We start from the raw sequence: 16515 nt of genomic DNA, 5'->3' as shown, positions 1-16515 counted from the left end.
GGGCCCTAAAGCGCTCGCCGTGATTAGCGAAGCCTGGCCGCGGGGCACGGGCGTTAGCCTAGCCGCGGGCTGCTCCGCTCCGTAACAGACTCACCTCTTCTTCAGCAGGGAGTCACAGTATCTGGCCAGCAGCTCCGGCGACTTGCTGGAAGACTGCGCCATCTTGGTCACCGCGTTGTTGTTGATGAACCGGCCGCAAGCCTGTGGTGGCAGAGGAGAAGGGGGGGGAGGGGGGCATAGGCCATGTCACACACACGGTGCCAAACTGCAAACGCCCGACATAGCAGCCACCCCCAACGCCGATAGCCTAGTCAACATACCTTGTCTAGCGCAGCCACGAAACCGGCGTCGTTGTTGAACGCCGACATTACTAGTGCATTGTACTTCTTGTGCACGTCCAGGATGGTTTGAACGTACATTTTGGGATCCTGCGGGAACAGAGAAAAGATGCGGTATGTAAAATGTAGCTTGCATCTACTCAGGAAAAGGATGAAGAAGCACGCTGGGCTGTGGGTAGAGCTGTGGGTCTGATGGGGCTGTGGGTGGAGCTGTGGGTCTGATGGGGCTGTGGGTGGAGCTGTGGGTCTGATGGGGCTGTGGGTGGAGCTGTGGGTCTGATGGGGCTGTGGGTAGAGCTGTGGGTCTGATGGGCTGTGGTGAGCGTGGGTCTGATGGGGCTGTGGTGAGTGGTAAGGTTTGTGTAAGCTCTGGGTCGGGCTGGATGTGGGTAGAGCTCTGGGTCGGGCTGGATGTGGGTCCAGCTGGGCTGTTTCACAGCTCCAGGGCCGCAGATCTGCTGGATCGGGGCCAAAGGTCGAGGGCTCAGACGCAGAAAGACAAACTGCCACAGTCACTAAAGCCAACTCCAGCCACTCTCCACGCCACCAACAACCCGCTCATTTACCCGCCCGCGGGCTCTGCTGAACACGTCCTGAACACTGCTCCCTTCATGCTCATTTCTGCTACAAGGAAAGCTACGCTTTTATAAATGACCACAGTGAAGGCCACTTCCCTGGTTCTCCAGAGCATGCCAGTTTTACTTGGACCAGAGACTGCTTAAAGAGGCCTGTGTTTCCCCCAGAAGGGAAGCTGAACTCGAATACCGCTAAGACCGCTACGGCAGTCTGGATCTGGCGCGGGTCCGGCAGAGAGACCCTGCCGATCTCGTCCCCTCCCCTCTGGCCCGGCGCCCTTGACGACACGCAGCTGTTTCTGCCCGGCCCGTTAGCCTTAGCGGACGCGCGCGGCGGGGGCCCAGGAGCCGAGCCTGCCAGGGGCCGCGCATTGCAGGGCTGCCCGCGCGGGAGCAGCTTTGGGAGGGGTCATTTACCCGCTCCGATAGTCTTGATGGAGGAAGACATGCTAATTAGTGCCATAGGACACCACTACAAGTGCCACTGCAAATTCTGCCTCTAGTTTGGGACAAAACGGGGGCAATTCCTAAATCAGCTACAACCACCCTGAGAGGACACCTGGAAGAGCACAAACTAACACTGAATCTCTCAATACTTAACACGGTAATAAATGTCCCTAAACCTTTCTTAAATGTCCTCACCACACACCGACCCATAAGACTGTGTGTGGCTTAGCCTCAGTTCTCTGTCCTCTGCGGTAGCTTAATGAACTCCAGGTGTAAATGCAAACTGACATCTAAATGAATGCTTAGGCCTACACGTGCATGCTATTTATTCACGGGTGGGAGTGACTGTATGCCAAGCCTCCGTCTAAGTCATTTAAAGAACAAGATTTCCTTCCCCTCTTCCTGTAAAATCGACCTAACCGCAGGATTGTATTCAACAGCACTGACAATTCAACAGACAACATGGAGGTGTTACTGAAAATAAAACGTATAAAGAGTTCAAAAGCTCAAAAATATGGTTCAGAAAGTGAAATCCATAGCTCTACATTTAATTTTAATTAATTTTGAAACTATCCATTACTGAATTAAGCCATCATACCGTCAAATTAAGCTATTAAAATTCATGACAGGTTCAGCATTTATGCCATTGAGCAGACTGGATATAATAGCTCATAAGTATTCCTGGCCTGCATTTCAGTACTGAGAGAAGACAGATCTGCTGCGGAGACAAACTGTCATTTAAACACACTGCTTTGAATGGCATCTGAAACACTACCGTTCAAAATGATAAACCAGCACAGCAGGCCTCTCTACTGCACCCATTTTATGAGCACTCGGCTCCTGAAATTTACTGAGCACTAACTGGAAAAAGAATTCTGTAGCTCATCTACCAATCGGGATTTATTATCGTGGTCTTATATTTCAACTTAAGAGCGCATAAGCTCCATGTAAAAAAAAATATATTAGCACAAAGCCCTAAATGGACATAATTTAATCATAAAACTGCACCTGCATACCAACAAGCAAAATTGCATACATCAGCTTGTCTGCGTGAACAACAAAATAAATATATAAATGCCATGGTAACACGCAAGAAGTCATGGCAACAAAGCCCCACAGGAGCAGAATATGCTGCAGTTGTCTCTGACATGGACTGCCTTCCCAAAATTAATTCTAGTGTCCTCCCATTCCTTCTGCTAATTCAATTTCCATCAGAGGAGGAAAAAAAAAAGACCATTCAGTTAAAGCGAGAAGCTAACCATTCTGTTTTTTGGCCAGACATTTTATAGTTAACGTAACAAAAAAACTGCCAAGCCTGACTAAGATTGGAGCCTGAAGAAATCCTGTTGCCAGGCAACACTAGTTAATTCCAGCCATGGCGTCTCCGTTTGCAACAATGGGAGGACGGAGGCAGCGCCGTGGGCCCAGGTGGGCCTGGGGAAGCGGGTAGGCCCCGCAGCAGTAATGGCCAAGCTCTCCCACGTCATGGGTCACAACCGTCCATTTCCTCTCAACACAGACACACAAGGTCACGGAATGCAATCACACACAGACAAAGCAAGTCCTACAGTGTGGGCGGGGAAATTCAGAGAGGACATTAACAGATTTTTTTTTTCCCATCGTTAAACAACATGAGGTAAAAAAAAAAAAAATTTATGAATAAATAAAAAATAAAAAATATATTAAAATAAAAGTGCTCTGCGAGGTACTGAATTAATTTTATTTTATATTTGAACTCAGACTTCATAGAATTCATCAATTCTAATATGAACCACACTGACCCCCCATTTTGTTCTGGCCCTTTCTATCCCACTGGGTAGAAATAAGCAAACAAGCTGGTAAAAACGTGGATGGAGTGGCCAGGCGTGTTCTCCTGCCCACTCTCGCCGCGGTGCTTACGTTGAGAGCAGCTTCCCCACACTTCTCAATGGCTGCCAGTCCCTGGTTGTGAATGTGCGTCTCCAGAAGCTTCTTCAGCTCTCCCAGGCCATCTGTGATCCGGGAGACCAGATTGTACATCCGGCCCAGGTCTGCAGAGCAGAGAGACGAGAGGCGTGAGACAGGCCCCACACAGTCACGCTCGCACGAATCCGCCGGTCTCAAAACAAAGCCAAAACAAAAGAGTTCTGGGTACAGGCTGCTCCTGCAAGACGCCACAAACGGCGGCCATTTTACGTGTAAACAGCTCGTTGATCATTGAGGGGTCACAGGCTGCGATTGGCGGGTGGCCGGGCCGCAGTGTGGCCCCTCTCACCTTCGTTCTTGTCGGCGTCCAGAAGGTTCTGGAACTCCGTGTGGAAGATCTCCAGGTGCTTCTCGATGAGGACCTGCTCGCACTTGCGCGCCAGCTCGTCCTGCGTGCTCTCGTGCAGGTACACCTGCACCCGCCGCTGCTCCTCCAGCAGCCGGGCCTCCGCCTGCAAAAAAACACGCACACACCGCACACACACACCATACATGACAAAGAACAAACAACACGCAACACACACACATGCCACATAAGGCACACACACACAAATGAGTAAGAGTGACCTGCCACTCAGGAGCATGCTTTCCTCATTCCTCAGTTTGCCCACTATCAAGCTTCCATTACAGGACTGTTGTGGGTTAATAATTATTAGTGTACTTTATTAGTGTACTAAATACTAGTGTCTTCACTATCAGAGTAGTATTTCTAATCCCCCACATGCTGAATAATTCCTTTACGCTGCAGGAATGACTGCAGCTCTGTCCTCTTGTTTACCATCTGAGCATAGCAACCCTGTCTCCATTCAGCTCAATGGACTTTATTAATGACCCACCTTTTTCATGTACTCAGTAACGGGATTTTGTTGCAGGAACTCTGTGCTTTCCCTCGTGTAGAAACGCTCGGTGTCTGCCAAGAACTGAGTCTCAAAGTACTCTTTGTAAACAGATAATGTGGGTCCCTTAGCGAAGGCATCATCTTCATTCAGGCCCAGCTCAACTGCGAGAGCAAGAGAGTGAGAGGGAGAAACATAAACACACTGTCACGCTTTGGGGCAGTATATCTCTCACATTCCCAATGGCTCAAGTGGTTCAAATAAGTGCATGCCAACAAAATATGCAGACTCAGCTATCTGGTGTCCTCCATCTGAAACATTTTTCCCCACAGCGAGCACTGAAGCATAGCAGCAAAAGCAGAAGATTCAGACCAGATTCAGGTGGAGCTAGCACTTCCCAGATTTAGGTGGAGCTTAAAGCAAATTCCGTCAAGATTCAGGTTGGTAACCAGACGGTTGACCACGCTTCAAGTGAAAGGAAGGTATGTCAGCGCTCACCGTAGGACTGGACCACGCCGCTGATTAGCCTGGTGTTGATGGTCTCCCCATTACGCTCCTTTTCAATCAGCTTCAACACTGCATTTGTCACCTGAGGCACAGAGGGGGTAAAAGGTGACTTCAGTTTCTCGGTCTTGTAAAAAAAATGTAAGGAATCAGGAATAATGTTAATAGAGAAGTTATTACATTGACTGCTATGACCCACACGTTGGCTGACCACCCAAAAAAAACACCCAAACACGATAATTTCACAACAGAAATACAAGCATTCCGAAAAATTCAGTCACGTTTCAATTTCAGAAGTCGTGATTGGACACTCACTTGTTTATTCAAAGGTCTAAATAAGCATTCCCTCCATGTAACCAAGGCAAGCTGAAAATGAAGAGGGAAAAAAACAAGTCATTCTTCACTCTGTTTTCGGGAGACCTACAGAACTGAACAGACTGCGTCCAAGCTTCCCGCCCTTACCGAGTAGATTTCGTAGATTCCTTTCCGGCCCTCGTCGCACTCGCGCCGAACCCAGTGTCGATTGAGGTAGGCACAGATACCGTTTAACACTTTGCTGGAGAATCTGTAGTCCTCCCACTGCTGCGTGTAGAACTTTAGCACACTCTCGTCCATCAAGTCCTCCCCGTCCTGAGGAGACATTAACAGTCACAGGGGTGCAGCCTCAACAGAGCGGCTCACGGGCTGTATGAGGGAAACAGCACAGCTGAGGTACAGTCATGTCCAGTCTTACAGGAGGAGTCATATTGGACAGGCTTTTGGGTCAAGCCCAGCTCCAAAACACCCAGTTCACCTGGTCAACCAAACGTGATCTTCAATCAAGACCTTGTTCAGTTTAATCAGATGTTTTAGTTCTGTGCCCACATCATCCCTTCCCAGGTAAGACTGGACCCCCAATGCAGTGAAACTGGCTCAGGATGGGAGGGTGGCCAAAACCATAGGAAGACTGTCAGGCCAATGAACACCATTGACCAGACACACTCTGCCCACTCCTCCACAGAATATCAAGTTCATGACCGCCTCACCAAGAACCACACAGGATTCTCAAAGTTCGACACTGAGGGCTCAGCTATGCACGTCTTCAAACCAGCAGTAACGGGGTAAAATGGCGGAAGCATTAAAAAAAAGCGGTCAGTTAACCTGATTGGCCAACACGAGCTCAGAGCAGAATAGGTTTGCGTGTGCCCTGAGAGGAGTCTGATACTTGATAGCACATGACAGGAGGAGGGCACAGACAAGAGCGGCCATCGTACAGCACAATGAACAGGAGATGATTCGCCAGGGGTTCCAGAAAGAAAGATGTGCTTTGTCCTCGGGACAATCAGGGGAACCTCATCAAAAGAACAGGACCTTCCCTCAGGCTGGCATACAATATTATTTGCCAAAGCATTTGATACCCACACACTGAATTATACTGACCTGGCAATAGGTTAGTTCTCTTTGAACTTATAGGGAGGGCATATAGTTCAGGTATAGAAAAGCCTAGCCTTTTGAAAGTGACATAATATGAAAAGAAAGGTGAACAATATCAATCCTCACCACAGGAGTGAAGGGGAAATAATAATTGGGCACTTCCTGTAGCCAATCAGATATGTTTTAACCTCATGCTGGTTTGTTTTGCAATTGTATGTATGCCATAAAATTTTCTTGCGTCACGCAAAATTGTTTCCCCGTCAAATCTGGTCACAAATTATGGATAATGAGTGTTCAAGGTTTCTGCTTAGAGTCAAACATTACATGTGAAAGTTATACAAGTAAAGTACTGTGGAAACCACTGTTTTTCTAAACATACCACAGAAGCAGATAGAATAATGGCTCTGATTGGTCCTTCTTAAATTTACTGTAAACACAGTTGTGCTCTAGTGTAGCATTTTTACCATATTACATATTCTACAGCCACCCAGCATCCTCCTTGCTTACAAGGGCCATCACAAGATGGACTCATTACTGTCTAAAAAAAAAACAGCTAGTGAAATACTAAACAAGAAAGGGCCTTACCTTGAGGAGGTTAGTCAGGTAGTTCTTCAGAAATTCCTTCAGTCTTTTGTAGAGCTCCAGTCCCACAAACTGGGCCCCGCCTGGGGTGGGCGCTTTCTTGGAGGGCTTGGAGGGTGGCGCCCCAGCACCCCGGGCCTGGTTGGATTGATGCACGCTCGTGCAATAGTTATAAACATGTCTGCGTCACCGGTTAGGGAAGCACTACGGCCACTTTACAGGTAGAGAGCCAATGGCCAACGCGTGAAATTACCCACACACCCCGAAATCTAATCACAGCGAAAATGGACTAAAGCCAGCCCCTTAAACATGAATATAACACAACAGAACAGTTAAAACATACACACAGACCTGGAAAAAAAAAACACTTTTATTGTGACAAAATGTGCCTAACGGGGGCTGAGGAGGGCAGGTACTCACTGTCCCAGTCATTGTTCTGGCTGTCAGATCCCTGCAGAAATGAAACGCGTTCACTCAAACTCACAATAACGAGTCAGGTTTCAGCACGCGCGCCTCTGCCAAGAGAACCCTGGGAAAAAAAGCAGTACGAAAACCGCAAACATCCAGGAGAAGCCAGGAAATAACCTCCAGCCAGCTCGCTGCTCATTTGAGCAAGCCTGGGACAGATTATAAAAATCTATCTTTTCTTCTACACAAATTTTAAACAGCGAAATTTAGCAGCCGAGCCCTAATCTCTGAAGGAATGTGAATTATGCTGCAGCCTGAAATTTTCTGAAAGATGTAGATACGTCCTCAGTCACGCAAGCCTATAAAATATGGCCCAACACACATCGTGATTAAATTAAAAACAGCTCTTGACCAACTGCAAGCCAGCATGAAATGTTCAATGCCTTAAAAAAAAAAAAAAAAAAAGGGGGAAAAAGTTCAGTTGAGCCTCCCGGGTCTGAAATGGGCGTGTGACTATGTGATCCCTCACACGGCGGCGAGCAGACCTGAGTGGGGTGAAGGCCGGCCGTGTCGGTGGCGGCGCCCGACGGCGACACTCGACGGGGCCCTTTAGACGGGCGCTCCGGCGTCTGAAGAGGGCACTTGGCGCTCAGCCCGCCTCTTCACAGAGAACGGTCCTTTTTAAAAACCTCGCCCCACGCGGCTTTGAAACGACCCGCTCGCTTGTGGCTAACGAAGAGCCCCCGCCGCTCCGGGGACCAGGCTGGCGTGGGATCAAGGCCCGGCGCATCGGCAGCGCCCCGCGGAGCGCCCGATCCGAACCCCACGCGAAAAAAAGTGCTTTCCCTCGGTTCAAACGAACCGAGTTTGGTTCAAGACAGAGAGCCGATTCCGTTCGTTAGCAGAAAGCGATGCCTACGGTTCCCTCTGCCTGCTCTGCTCGGGGGCAGAGGGCTGCTGGGTACTCGTGCTAACATTCGCTGCTAATCGCCAAATTCCTCATACGAGCTACAGACTGGACCACGTGAATCAAAACGGCAGCAAAACTTTTTCCCCTCTTGCTGCATACACCACCCCTGTGCTCACCAATATATCTGACAAACTTTAAACAGAAGGTGAATAAACATGTGCACAAATAGGCTCTGAAACCAATGGGCTGTTCCCTTCATAGCACTACAATGCACATACATGGACTGCATATGAAACCATGTCAAAATGTAGTTTTCCCCACTTTGTAACTCTGTGTGGTTGAACCAGGCTGTTTCAGTCCATATCCATATAATCACACCTCTTCCTGGACTTTGAACTCGCGACTGTCCTCTTCTCCCAGTGCGGTAATCACATTACATTCGCACATTGGGCTAAATATTAGATCACTTCAAAAGGAACTACTGTAAACTCAATGACTTCCGAGGAGGGAGGCTAGCATTCTGTGAACCTCCTGGAACCCCAGGGCTGATTGGGAACAGCTGTGAGCATGAGAGCAGTTGGCGCGGCGGCGAACGCGAAGCCGCAGAGACGTTAAAGGGATAGCCGAGGGCCGGGGGGACCCGCGCAGCCGCGGGGGGGACTCCGACGGGCAGTCCTCGCCCGCGCCTCCGGCGGAAAGGACCGCCGTGCCAGCGCTTCCACCGACGCAACGGCCCGTCTTGTAATTAAGGGCAGGGCTGGAATTACACCCCCGCCCCGGATGACACGGGGGGGGGGGATGAAACGCGACCTCCTTCGCCGAGAGGACCGGCGAGCCGCAGCGGGGGCACTTAAGCCAAACCGCGGTGTCCAGAAGTTTCCGCGAGCTTTTCGTTCGCTTTGATGAACGCTCAGAGAAGGCGATCGCTCACTGTAATGAGAGGAACAGGGTCAGGCTCGCTCTCTCATCGAGAAAAATGACAGACATTAAGGATCCCACCAGGTTAACCGCAACAAAAAAAAAGACAGAGACATGGTGGCAGTTCAACTCAATATGTAAAGATAGGTCAACGGGCTTAAACATGATAGCAAAGTCATTCTGCCACTGTTAGGCTATATATGACAAGTATCATAGTGCCACAAACGGCATGAATAACCACACACCACACACCCACACGAAAAAAGATGCTACAAATGAGTTAAATGTTTTTGAAGATGGCATTTCTCATTTTTCCACAGGCTGAGGAATCAGGTAATCCATCAGGTGATCAGAATGTTTCCGAATTTCAGTCACGGGAATACACCTTCTTCATCTTTTCATGGTGAGAGCAGAATTAACTCAAGACTCATCTGAGATAAAACGTGTCTGAAAGACAAAAAATATTTTCAGTCTGTAATGGCCACCTCCGTTACACCTTGAATGCATCTGCCCTTCCAATTCTCATACACAAAGACACTACATACGAAGTGCATCTACTGGACGCTCCAATCAGCAGCTATATTCTCAGTTTAAAAGCACATGCACTGTCACACATACACCGTTAGGCACATTTACCATTGTCCATAGGGGAAGCGCTTTAAGATATGTATTCTTTGATGGATGTCAATACAATCCATTGCTGTTAAAACATACTTATAGTTTTAAAGAAGAGAATCCCTTTCCTACAGGAGTCCCCTAAGAGGCCATGCCAAGGGAGAAGAAACCTTCACTGCATCCATTCCAGCACAGAAATAAAAATGTCCAGTGTGTCTAATACAATTTTACAGGGCTTCACAAACAGTTGCTGGGCCAAAATTATTTCCTGGCTTTACAAAAATAAGTAAAATTAGACTACATAAAAACCGTCCAGGGTGTATTCCTGCCTCCTGCTCAAGGCATGCTGGGATAGACTCCAGCACCTTCTGCAATCGTGACCAGGAATAAGCGAGTATAGATAATGGACGGGTGGATGGACAGACTACATACTCCCAAATATTCAACTGCGCTCAGTAAGTAACCACAGAGCGTTCTAACAACATGAGCTCTGTTCATCCTCTGTAACTGTGCTTAGGCCCTGATTGGTGTTCTTCCAGAGTGAATCTGCTGGATGAAGTCAATCACATCAGTTCATGAACATTTAGAGTTGGGATGAGACACATCTTGATGTGTTCATTGTTTAATAAATATTTCAAAAACATGCTTCTGTACAATAAACCAAAAATCCTCCAACCTTTGTGTTTCATTCCTGTGTCAAATCTCTGTCATTTATGTTATTTTCAGCAAATCCCAGAAGAGTTCTATAACTACATTTAACAATCTCTGCTCCTACTCGGCTCAATCTGCATATATCTGATCCTACTCATTTTTTTACACGTGTCTGCTTAGACACAACCATGCAGCCTAAATGCCATTTTAAATGGCTTTTGCCTGGCATTCACAGAACCCCTCATTAAAATCCAAATATTAGCGACACCCATTGCCACAATCTAGACTGTACTACTGCACTCTCACGACACACAAACACTGTGACAAGCGCACTGACTCATCCTTGGTGGAAATTGTGGATTCGCGAGGGAAAAGAAAGCAGTTTCCACTATGCTCCCTGCTAATGGCCTTATACTGGTACAACATGACCTCTTCGGGGAGAACCTTGGTTGGTTCACACCAAACAGCAGTGTGTAACAACACTGGGCTCGTGGCTAATGCTAGCGCCGCGGGACACTTTTTTTCCAGTATGGAGGGAAATATCTGCTGCAGAAAACAACACTGCAGCAGGCTTCCTCAATGAAAAGTGCCCATTTCCATCCATCTAAAAGCCAAAAAGACCTGAAGAGCAGTGCTAGTCTTGCAGTCGTTCTGCGGCGCGCGACGCAGCCAAGACGGCGCAAACCGGAAGAGCGCGCCGAACGATCGGGTGAAGCGAGGTTAATTAAAGCCGTACCTCCGCTTCCATCATTCACTCCTATCGCACGAGGGCAGAGAGAAACACGGGCAGTAAGAGCTCTGTCCGACCTGACCACGCCGTATCTGCAGAATCACTGCTGTAACGCTTCGGTCTGCACGAGGTGACCAGGGGACCTCAGAGCTCGGAACGCCGCACCGTCCGCAAACCTTCCGCCCTCCCCACCTGAAGGAGGAGCGGCCGTCCGACGCTGCTCGCGTCTGTCGCTGACCGGTGTCAGCCCACCACCGAACTCTCCCAGCCAGCTAACCTCTCCTGTCAAGTCAATTCGGCTCTCCAGACACGAGGAGCTGAATGCTGATGCGGAGAATTAATTTCCACAGGCCCTGCTTTCTGTGTCTGAATGGTTCTTACAGCCAGACAGCAGCATTGTTAATATTTCTTTAGCAGTCCGGTTGTGTCCCACATCATAATAAAATGCTGTTCCAGGGGAGACTTTTTATTCATTTTACTTATAAACCGTTTCTTATTTTGCAAATGACAGTTTGACGGCCAGAGAGCTCAAAATGTTTTAACGTTTATGAATTCAAGATGTCTCAAGATGTCAACATTTCAGCAGCAAATCGAACAGGACAGCAAACATCTTAGCCTTGCGATGGTACAGTATTCACAGTGCCAACTGCCAGTACTCCAGTACATATGGATGGACCTTGTAGAACACACAGCCTACCATGCCAGCACAAGCCTTCAAAGAATGGCTACTGAATTCAGACGTATACAACCGGATAATACTCAAGTGTCACCCAGGAAGCAGCTGTCCCCAGCTCAGCAACACAGACGGCACTGAGCCACTAATCTAGCCAGTAGGTCAATTTCTATGGTAGTAAGTGCTTAAGGACCTATTTATAGCTGCGACCAGAGGAAGCAGCCCGGCGAGTGGCCACCTGCCTCAGTGACTGACTGGCTCCCTGCTACAACGTTTCACCATCAGAGGGCAAAAGGGTCAGCCAAGTAGGCACAAGGGGTCAAACGGAGCCCGTTCTCACTTTCGCGGTCAGGGGTCAAAAAACGAAAGGGTTTCGGAGCCCGGCTGAGCGGGACGGGTGAGAGAGCCGCGCTCGGGTACGCGATGGCGGGGGCCCCCCGCGAGCCCCCCCGGGGGTGAGAGGAGGCGAGCCAGGCCGCGCTCGGGAGGATACGTGTAGAGTTCCATGTATCGTGACTTGGCCATGCTCTGTCTGGTGTACACCTGCTGTATTCCCGCCCGGAGATCATCCCAGATCTGGTCCAGTCCGATCTGTTTCAGGCCGTGCGGGTTCTGGCTCCTGTTGGACGACATCTTCTCTTCTCCTGCCTTTCCCGCTTTTCTTTGCTAAATATTCCTTCTTTTTTTTCTTTTCTTTTTTTCTTTGAAGTTGAAAGTCACTCGCTACTCCACCATGAGGCACTATGCTTAAGGAACCACAATCCGAAAGAAAATGGAAAAAGGGGGAAAAAAAAAAAAAAAAAGCAGGGTCCTGGCGGTAAAATGTGGTCTGGGGAGGGGGGCCCTCAGACGCAGCCCTTCAAATGGCACCTAGGAGACCACCTCACCAACATACCTGGAGAGAGAGAGAGAAAAGGGGAGAGCAGAGTTAGTAAAAATTAGTTAAGATTCCCATCGCCTGACCCGGAATAACCTCATTCCATTCTCTGCATGTCATTGTGAGTGTGGCAGAAGGAATGATATCATAATTTATATGATATGATATGATATATGATATGATATTCTGGGTCTTCACAGAGAGGCATAACCAGACAATTCTTCGGATCAAAAAACATTCCTCTTGCTGACAAAAACCACCTCTCAATGTCTCAATGTAAACAGAGTCCTGAGCTTAACAGCATTCATGTTTTTTTTTGTATAAAAAGGACAAAACAGGGAGAGATTTACAAATACACTTTATCCATCTATCGAGCCATCTTTTTAATTCAGCATTTCTATGGTTAGCACTACAATTTTCAGCTCATTAAACAAAATGTCTTATCAACAACACAGATTAATTTTTATTAGTTGTGCAATGCACATCTTTTTTCGTGCACACTTCATGTTATAAGTTTGTGGTTCTGAGGAAAGCCCATCTCTATGAAATACTAGACAGCACTGTGAGGGATGCATTATGTGCACCAGCAGATAAATAAACTCAAAGCTGCTGGGCTTTTACACAGCCAAACCAGTGCTACCATTCACACGTGAGCTCAGGTTTCACTCACAACAATCCAGAGACTCACACCCAGAGGTCTTTACCAGGCAGCTCACTTCAGATTGCTGCGATTCACACGTGACTGGGTTTACTGCTTCGTTTACGCACGGTCCCTTATACGACAGACCAAAGTCCGCTACGTGGGTGAGATAACTGAAGTCCCACTGAGTTACAGCGATAAGCACCTTTAAAAGCCAACGCAATTATGAGACCACAGACACTTATGTGGCATCTGGCATCAAAAAAGTCTTTGATGCCAGACAGAAATTGGCCAATGTACCCAGTTTTAGACCTGAAGAACCCTGGCACACCTACCAAAGGGCCAAGCAGAAACACAGTGTCCATGCCCTTTGGAAGCATTTAGGCAAAGGGCCACATCAGCTTCTGGAATTCATGCCAACTTTTACTCAGCTATTTAATTAGCCTAATCGTTTATTTACTGATACCTCAGATACATGTCTTGATATGCTTGTGAATAACAGCTGAAGACTATAAGACACATCGTACGGTGGTCTGACCTATGGTTAAATCCAGGGAGCATTCGGCTAATCATTTGTGGTAACTGGTGGCAGCAAAAAAACACCAACCCATTTTTATGGGACTCTTCTATATCCCACAGGCCAGCCTCTCATGTAAGCCTGGAACTCTGAGGCAAAGCAGGTCGCTGAGGGGAAAGGAGCCAGGGGTGGGGGGGGCTTCGGGGGGCTATAAGGGGGGCGGCTATGGGGGGGGTGCTACGCGGCGACGGGCGGCGATTGCGACAGGCCGGGGTTTATATTTAGGCCGCTGTTTCTGTTTTTTTAGCGGCGGGCCGCGCGGACGGGACAGAGCCGTGACCTCAGATGTTTACGTGTTGTGGTGGTGCTGCGCGCACGCAGGTCCCCGGACGGCCTGGTGGGGGGGGGGGGGGGGGTACATGCCGTGGATCAGCAAGTGGCCAGCTGGGTCGGGTTTAACCCCGGGCTAAATATAGCGCCGTGCGCACTGCGGCTCTGCGTGCTGCGCTTACCGCCAGGCTGGAGGAGTGACGTCCGGCGAGCGGACCGGAGAAGACCCCACCCCACCCCTCCCCCACCCCCCACGCGCTTTTACCACAAACCCACAACCTCTGACGATACCACATCAACCCAAAGCCACGGAGGCCACGATGCTGACACCTCTTGCCGGGATCTGGATGTACAGACCACTCACTTTATTTACTTTGAACAATGACAGAACATGTGAACCGCAACCTGGACTTGACTGTCCCTTTAAAATCATTTCAAATCAAAAATAATTGTTTAATAAGAGTAGTATTATGGGTTGACACTTCAGATATGGCACTTCCAAAGGCGTAGGCTGGTAGAAGAACCAACAGCGAATGGATAATGGAGAATGGATCTAGATGGAAGAAATCACCCAGGTGCCCAATACCATTCTACTGCATGTTCTACCTAATCTGACTAGTGTGCAGATACCGGCTGAAATCTTGGCCAGAAATCTCTCCTTTCCTCAATCTGCCGCAACATGACACACCTTCAGTCTCTGCGTCATTTATCTTAGTGACGTCCTGCCTAAATAAAACACAAAAAACCTGCTTTAGAAAGGCTTTTTTTCCCCCTCCAGGCAGGTCAGCCAGGCAGCGCGGTTTGCAGCTTGCACTGACACAGATAAGAAGGGACTGCTCACTGTCTGTCTGAGAGCTGACTGCTCCTGTGATCCCTGCAGGAAACAGCCTTCAAATCTGTGTGTGTGCGCCTGTGTGTGTGTGTGAGCCTGTGTGTGTGTGAGAGAGAGAAAGTGTGTGTATGCACAAGTGTGTGTGAGAGAGAGAGAAAGAGAGAAAAGTGTGTGTGCGTGTGTGTGTGTGCATGAGTGTAAGTGAGTGTGTGTGTGTGAGAGAGTGAGAGTGAAAGTGTGCGTTTGTGTGTGTGAGAGTGAGTGTGTATGCGTGAGGAGAGAGATAGAGGGATAGAGAGATGGAGTTCAGAGTTCATTTGTGTCAGCATCGCTCAGCAATGCCATCCTAAATGGCCCCCGCCCAGGGCAAACAGAGTGGCAGAGCGGAGCTGGCACTGAACCCTTCCGCCCGGAGACGCTAACGCAGCCCAGACATCCCAAGTCCGCCGCTGGCCCCTGCATTCCACAAGTGGGCGGCAGTGCTTTTCAGCCCAATTCACTGACAAATATACAGCATGACTTCACCCTGCCCAGGCACACTGCATTTCAGCTGAACAGGATTGATGCTACACATGAACTAGCTACAAGTAAGGGAGTCAAAGTGACCGTGCTCCCTTAATATATTTAAAACATAGGTGTGCAGCGATGGAAAAAGGCGAAAGGTTAACCTCTGCCCAGGGCTACACTGTAAGATGGCAGCTTGCACATTTCAGTCTCAGAAGCTATAAGTGCAGTAGGTTAGTTTATGGAGTCCGGATTTTACTGCTTAAATTGCCTTGTAACAGAAATCATAAATCAGCGTGTTAAGACCTACGGATATTACAGAGCATGTGCAATAACATGATTGTCCGTGACATGTAAGCACTTGCACATTATAGGGTAGTTCATCATTTTTTATATCAACTAAGCTATACAGTAAATAACCCAAAACAACTAAACTAAATAGATAAAGAACTCAAATAACAAAAAAATTATTTGATATGGGCATTTACCCAAGAATGTGCAAATTCTTCAAATTAAGAAAAATCTGCTTCATTGACTTCACAAACCGAAACACTCTGTGAAAAAGGGTTTACAAATGCGATTCGCCTCTCAGGCATGAATTTGCAATGGCATGTCTGAAAGACTGCAACCAGTAATAAGTGACTCTAATTAGCACTTTTATGAGTGGAGGGCATCAAAAATAAAATAAAAAAACAAACTACAAAAACAAAAAAAAGTTGCCAATTCATTAATGCAGTATAGTGGCTCAAAGGCTGGGTCGGGACTGTTCATGGTTCCCCAGACACAGTCCAGCTGGATCCTATATTAAGAATTGAAATAAAATTTGATGTGTTTAACAACATAATATGAATGACGAATGCTGTAGTTTTTCTTTAATTCAATTTCAATTTCTTGCATACTGCGAAACTAAAACAAAAAAGAAAATACGTAGTCCTGTTGTACTCTAGCCTAAATTACAGTAAATTACAAAGGTGTCATATTATTAAACACCCCCTAAGGCATACACTATGACTGTTGATAAATTAACTAGCCCACTGTAAAAGCATGGATTGTTTCTAGTCTAGAAAAAAACACATGGTTGCATAACAATTAATTTTCACTATGTGGAGCTGGTTACAGGATCTATACCTTAACCTGTCCAAGAAATTAAAACAACCAACTCTGTCTCAGGTTTAATAAAACTGAATATCACAGCATTAAAAACACAGACGTAACAACATCAGAAATAGCAAGAAACTGCTCATACTTTT

General features: G+C 47.7%; 1 protein-coding gene across 1 annotated transcript in view; it reads right to left on the bottom strand.

The window, feature by feature from the left end:
• Positions 1 to 16515, bottom strand: part of LOC135253642 (cullin-1) — a 30869-nt gene that overhangs the window by 6728 nt on the left and 7626 nt on the right. Inside the window, exons 2-11 of the mRNA XM_064333202.1 lie at positions 12059 to 12460; positions 6664 to 6841; positions 5128 to 5295; positions 4981 to 5031; positions 4660 to 4750; positions 4162 to 4325; positions 3615 to 3777; positions 3260 to 3390; positions 321 to 428; positions 95 to 201 (exon numbers count right to left, since the gene is read on the bottom strand). Of these exons, the coding sequence (XP_064189272.1) occupies positions 95 to 201; positions 321 to 428; positions 3260 to 3390; positions 3615 to 3777; positions 4162 to 4325; positions 4660 to 4750; positions 4981 to 5031; positions 5128 to 5295; positions 6664 to 6841; positions 12059 to 12198 (1301 nt within the window). The 5' untranslated portion in view covers positions 12199 to 12460. The remainder of the gene's footprint in view (positions 1 to 94; positions 202 to 320; positions 429 to 3259; positions 3391 to 3614; positions 3778 to 4161; positions 4326 to 4659; positions 4751 to 4980; positions 5032 to 5127; positions 5296 to 6663; positions 6842 to 12058; positions 12461 to 16515) is intronic.

Source organism: Anguilla rostrata, chromosome 4 (genome assembly GCF_018555375.3).
Source record: "Anguilla rostrata isolate EN2019 chromosome 4, ASM1855537v3, whole genome shotgun sequence".
Lineage (NCBI taxonomy): Eukaryota > Metazoa > Chordata > Actinopteri > Anguilliformes > Anguillidae > Anguilla > Anguilla rostrata.
Note: the sequence above shows the minus strand (reverse complement) of the source record. Positions and strands in the feature narration are given on the sequence as shown.